Raw genomic sequence first — 6,000 nt, forward strand, 5'->3', positions numbered from 1 at the left:
AGTCTCCTCCCTAAAAACCTCATGCCAGTGGCGAAGAGGGAGTTGGCAACCCTAGCTGGGGACCACCAGCAGATTGATACATCCCCCAGATAACCTTATGTTCCTCAAGTATCAATCTGCTGGGGATGCACTGTTTGGTCTGGAATGATGCATTGTTTGTTTACCTTTTGATGCCTGCACTATAGGCTGAGAGGCACACATGAACACACATGTAGCTGCCTTATACTGAATCAGACCCGTGGTCCATTGAGGTCAGTATTGTCTACTCAGACCAGCAGCGGCTCTCCAGGTTCTCAGGCTGAGGTCTTTCACATTACCTTCTTGCTTAGTCCCTTTAACTGGAGATGCCGGGGATTGAACTTGGGACCCTCTGCATGCCAAGTGGACGCTCTACCACTGAGCCACAGCCCCTCCCCAACGGTCCCATTGTGAGCTAATTCCCCTAGCCCTCTGTGCACAGTGCAATATGGATCGGCTGAATCCTTACTTCAGTGATCTGGGTGGTCATCAGTCTGCTCTGTGCTCTGCTCAGTCAACTAGATAGTTGTTGGCAGGTGCCAGTCTTTGCAAGGTTTTTATTGTTATTATTATTTTCCCAGCTACCCCCTGCTGAACAGAGAACTGAGAAATACTGCAAATCGATGACTGCTTTCCAGCACAGCCAGTTTGCACCCGCTGTTTACTATTTTATTTATTTATTTATTAAGGGTATTTCTACCTCACTTTCTCAATAAGATTCTCACAAGTTAGCTTTTTAAAAACAAACAAACAAACTAAAGACCATCAAAAGCAGTTGGTCCAATGGACTGTCTTTAACTGTTCCCCATAAGACAACACATTTTGGCAGAAAATGATAATAAATATTTAAAATATTACCAAAAGAATCCCCCCCCCCAAAAAAAAGAGTCAGTAAACCCATTGTTAAAACACCTGGGAAAATAAGAATATTTTGACCTGGTGCTGAAAATTGGGGAGCTAGGGTACCAGGCAAAGGGGTAGAATCATACAATCATAATGTTGGAAGGTGACCCTGGGCTAGTCACAGCTCTCTCAGCCCTACCTACCTCACAGGGTGTCTGTTGGGGGGAGAGGAAGGAAAGGAGATTGTAAGCAAGTTTGATTCTCCTTAAAAGGGAAAGTCGGCATATAAAAACCAGTTCTTCTTCTTCTTAGCATGTTCACTGCAATTTTTACCATCAGGTCAACTTATGGCAATCCTGTAGGTTTTTCAGGGAAAGAGAAACAGCGGTGGTTTGCCATTGTCTGCCTCTGTATAGCAACCCCTGACTTTCTTGGTGGTCTCCCATTCAAGTACTAAGCAGGGCTGACCTTGCGTAGCTTCCGAGATCTGTTGAGATTGGGCTATCCTGGGGCTTAGAAGAGCATAACTGTGGTTAGAATGGAACTGTGAAGTGTGGTATGGAAAGGGAGATATTTTTGATGGACAATAGGGGAGGAGGGTTGCATTACAAGGATGTCAAGATGAAAAGACAAGATTCGGCTTCTCAGAGATGCTTCAAGAGATAGAACATTGCCAGATGGTGTATGTGTGCGTTTTCTTCGTCGAGTTTTTCTCTTCCAGATGAAATACATGCAATCCTTACTTTCTTATCAAAATTGAGCATTTGTGTATTTTTCTTTATTAAGGACATGAAATAGATTGTTCTTTTCTACTTCAGGAACACATCGAGGCCCCACAATGAAACCCAAGGAGCAAACAATTTGGAAATTCTCCCTTGATTCAAATCTCTTCCTTCACGAAGGTCTTAAGGACCACAGAGGTCAATTTCACACTCACCTTTGTTTTTCCTTCAGCTGACTCTGAACTGACTTCAGCATTGCCTCGTACAGGGCAATGAGCTTATCTTCCTTGGACAATTTTGGGGTTTCCCCCCACACGCACACACACACTCTTTTCTCATCTTTTTTACCAAGTACTATCTTCCTGCGTAACTGAGGAGTTGCCAGGAATAAGCAGAACCCTCATTTTGTCTATGGGTGGTCGTGTTTCACCACCCGGCTGATAGGCACAGGACCATCCTGTGTGATAGTTGATGGAATGATGAAATATATTGGACACGGTCCATTTATTTCAGATGAAGGTAAACTCTGTGTGCAGCACTAAAAAGAGGCCCAACGGTTGCTGTTTTGCATGAATTATCGAGCATATAAAATGGTATTGATCGGGATTTTTATTAGATTTTAAGATACAAATGCCTTTGTTTCAATAAATCAGTGATTACCAATTGACCCGAGGTTGGCGATGAAGTTGCAGTCTGTTGTGGCTGATGGGAAGATGTCTGTTTTTTGCTGCCATTTGGAAAAGAGGGAAGAAAATAATGTTGACAATAGAAGCTATCAGCATAAAGAAAAGGGAAGTTTTATTAACTGGGCTTAGGAACCGTATGTTTAGGTCGCAGTTTATTTAGCTGAGCTGGGAGCTGTAACATGGAAATCTGTTGCTGTAAACATAGCAGCAATTAAAATAAAAATCCACAGCAAAGCAAAAATAAATAAATAAACTATATCACAGAACCAGCTTCCAACCAACCATACAATCCGCCAATTTTTTTTGTCTTGCATGTAAGTCACCTGTCCCAGTTTACCAAGGCTACTCTGTGTAACCTGGTTCCTCTCCCTGATAATTAAATGTCTCCATTTTGTGCAGGTTTTTGTCTTTCGGAGATGGTTTTATTAAAACTGTATTGAGGTGTTAGACTTGTTCTTCAGAGTTTGACCCCTTCCCAAGGATCTCCACAGGTGAAATTTCTGTGAGGGACCGCAGATCCAGCTGGCCCTTTTATGTATTAAATTATGCTTAGCTTTTGTCATCATTCGTTTTAATTCATTGCTTTTCTGTGAGGTTTTCTATAGGATACTGCTGTTGATTTTTTTTTAGCTAATGCAGGCCTTTTAGTATATTTTAATTGCAATAGAGTTGTATACGTGCGTGAAACTTGTTGGAATTTTGTACACCACCTCAAGGAATTTACGATTGTGAACTTAGGCAGCTCATGAGAGGGGGTAGGTAGGGCTGTGTCATTGTTTGACTCTTGTGGCCCTTTCTTACACTCCCAGGTGATGCTGATCGCCCCCACTTTGGGGTCAGGAAGCAATTTTCCTCCAGGCCAGATTGGCCAGGGTTTTTTTTCTGGAGGGTTCCCCCCCCCATCTTCTGGGCATGAATTAGGGGTCACTGGGGGCCTGGGTGGGGGAGGTAATTGTGACTGTCCTTCATTGTGCAGGGGGCTGGACTAGATGGCCCTGGTGGTTCCTTCCAACTCTATGATTCTGTAATTCTATAATTAAGAGAGTGGGGCAGGGAATCTTAAACAAATGCATATAAACATGTTTTATATATAAAAAGTTTCAATTCAATTCAAGACCTTTATTGGCATACAATACAATAAGTGTATAAAAAATGTTTCATCTTTATTGGACTTGTATAAAAAAGGCTGCACATGCACATAACACATAATTAACTTGTGTTCTTCATTGCTAGGGTCGCCAATCTCCACGTGGTGGCTGGAGATCACCTGCTCTTACAACTGATCTCCATCCGATAGAGATCAGTTCCCCTGGGAAAAAATGGCCACTTTGGCCATTGGACTCTATAGCATTGAAATCCCTCCCCTCCCCAAACCCCACCCTTTTCAGGCTCCACCCCAAAATCTCCAGGTATTTCCGAGTCCAGACCTGGCAACCCTAAGGCAGCCACCCCCACCCTCATTCTCGATCTGGGCTGGGGAGGCATGGCCCGGCCCAGCCAAGGGGCATTTACGTCATATCTGGCCCTCGTAGGGTTGCCAGGTCCAGGTTGGGAAATACCTGGAGATTTTTGAGGTGGAGCCTGAGGAGGGAGGGGTTTGGGGAGGGGAGAGACTTCAATGCCATAGAGTCCAATGGCCAAAGCGGCCATTTTCTCCAGGTGAACTGATCTCTATCGGCTGGAGATCAGTTGTAATACCGGGAGATCTCCAGGTACTACCTGGAAGATGGCACCCTAGGCCCTCGTAACAAATGAGTTCGACCCCCCTGTCCAGGGTTTATTTCTCAAGACCTACCAAGAAGTCTTTCTAGAGGCGTGATAGAATTTCCAAGCTGTTGCACAAAGTCACGCTCTGATATTGGCCGTTTGCTCACCTCTTTTGCCCAGGTGATCCCCTTCCCGATGTCCTGTGATCTGCAGGGGGACTGCGCGTGTCGCGATCCTAATGCCCGAGAGCACAACCGACGGGATCTCCGTGGCTTCAGTTTTGGATAACTCGCAGCAAACGGGAACAAAAGAGAAGCACCACCAAAGGCAGACGAGGAAGAGACATCATCACATCCCCTTTTCTGGTATCGTTTTTAAACATTTCAGCTGCTCGACCGAATGGCATTTCTACACCAGGGACCTTTAGAATTCAACCAGTCTGCCTTTAATTTCTTTGCCCAAGGAGAACTGAAATATTGTGGGGAGGGGGAGAGGGAGGATAAGGGGATTATTGTATTAAATGTATCTTAATAGCAAGAACAAGCAAAACAGCGACCGCAAACAGTGGAGTACTTCTAAGAGTTGGGATGGGGGGGAAGAGCATGCGTTATGCATCCACCTAATTCAAACCATTTGTGGTTGAGGTTTTAGGTTTGTATGTTTTTCGGTTACGTTTTGCTTTTGTATCCAGATTACAGCAAGAAACAAGCCATATATAAACATATACCTAATATTTATAGAGAGAACAAGAGAGGGAGGGGGGTGGAGAGAAAGAGAGAGAGAATGAGAGAGAGAAAGCATGTCATGGCGATCAAAGGGTTTCAGTAGTCTTTGCTCTCTCCAACATTCATGGCCAAAACCATTTGCGGAAGAGCCCAGCCTTCCAGGCTAGTTTGCGGAAGAGCCCAGCCTTCAAGGTCAGGCCCAGCTTCGTCTGGTGCTGAGTGACAGAACCAAAGTCTGGGAGAAAAGATGTTTTCGCCACAGGTGGGGAACTCCATGAGCAACATTGCTCTACAGGGAGAGGGGAGAAGGGGAGAAGCCAGCACTGGGGAGTCATGCCTGTGGCGAAGTTCTGAAGGCCAAAAGCTGCTAAAGGTGGGGCCAGGGACCAGAGGCACACTAACTGCACCACCAGGGGGGCGGGGGTGGGACAGAGAAGAGGGTCAACCGAAACCTCCATCTTTTTTTGCCGTTCAAGCATATCTGCTGCTGCTACTCCTGCTGCTGCTATGTCCCATACAACCGATCCCCCTTCCTGTGTCAGGACAGGGGGAAACCAACCTCCAAGCAACCAAACAGTCTGCCTTAAATTGCTTTACCTAATTGCCTGCATTCCAAACCTCCGGGCTGCCTCCTCGGCAAGGAGGGCCAAGAAAACGGGGCACCAACCAGCCAGAAAACCAGCCACCGGATACCCCCACCCCTGAAATGACTTAGCAGCCCCTCTAAAAATACAGCCTTTCTCATCATCCCCTTCTCCTGCACTGTACTTAGAGGATCTCTCCCTTCTCAACTCTTTCTTGAGATGGAAGTGTGGACCAGCGGAGAGAAAGGAGGACGATTCCCAGAGCCCAGAGCTGACCGTATCAGTATTATGAGGGTGGGGTCTCCTTCTTGCCAGAGAAGGGGCATCTGGTGCTACTGCCTCTGCCCATCTCACCTCTTTCACACAGTCCTCTCTGGGGTCAGCTTCTTGGTGGCACTTACTGGGTGCAATTCATGTGACTCCAAATCCCTCGTTCTGCATCCAGAGGCCACATGCGACCTCCCAGGAATGCAGAATATGTGCAAAAATGGCTATGTTCCTCTCTGTCCTGGGAAAAGAAAACTAGAGCATCCTTTGTCAGGGAATGGCATCTGCATTGAGATATTGTCACTAATGGACTCTTTTTAAAAAATACATCTCGTCCCTGTAATTTTGAGCCCCAAATCCCCATTGAGTTTTCACGATGACCAAATCAATTTACCTTCATAACGTCTTCTGTTTCCTTGCACCAAATTTCTCCCCGTAAAACTTACAT

General features: G+C 45.6%; 1 protein-coding gene across 1 annotated transcript in view; it reads left to right on the forward strand.

The window, feature by feature from the left end:
- Nucleotides 1–4,590, forward strand: part of PAPPA (pappalysin 1) — a 328,178-nt gene extending 323,588 nt beyond the window's left edge. The window contains exon 22 of the mRNA XM_056860765.1: nt 4,157–4,590. Within this exon, the coding sequence (XP_056716743.1) occupies nt 4,157–4,264 (108 nt within the window). The 3' untranslated portion in view covers nt 4,265–4,590. The remainder of the gene's footprint in view (nt 1–4,156) is intronic.
- The last annotated feature ends 1,410 nt before the right edge of the window (nt 4,591–6,000 follow it).

Source organism: Euleptes europaea, chromosome 14, assembly GCF_029931775.1.
Source record: "Euleptes europaea isolate rEulEur1 chromosome 14, rEulEur1.hap1, whole genome shotgun sequence".
Lineage (NCBI taxonomy): Eukaryota > Metazoa > Chordata > Lepidosauria > Squamata > Sphaerodactylidae > Euleptes > Euleptes europaea.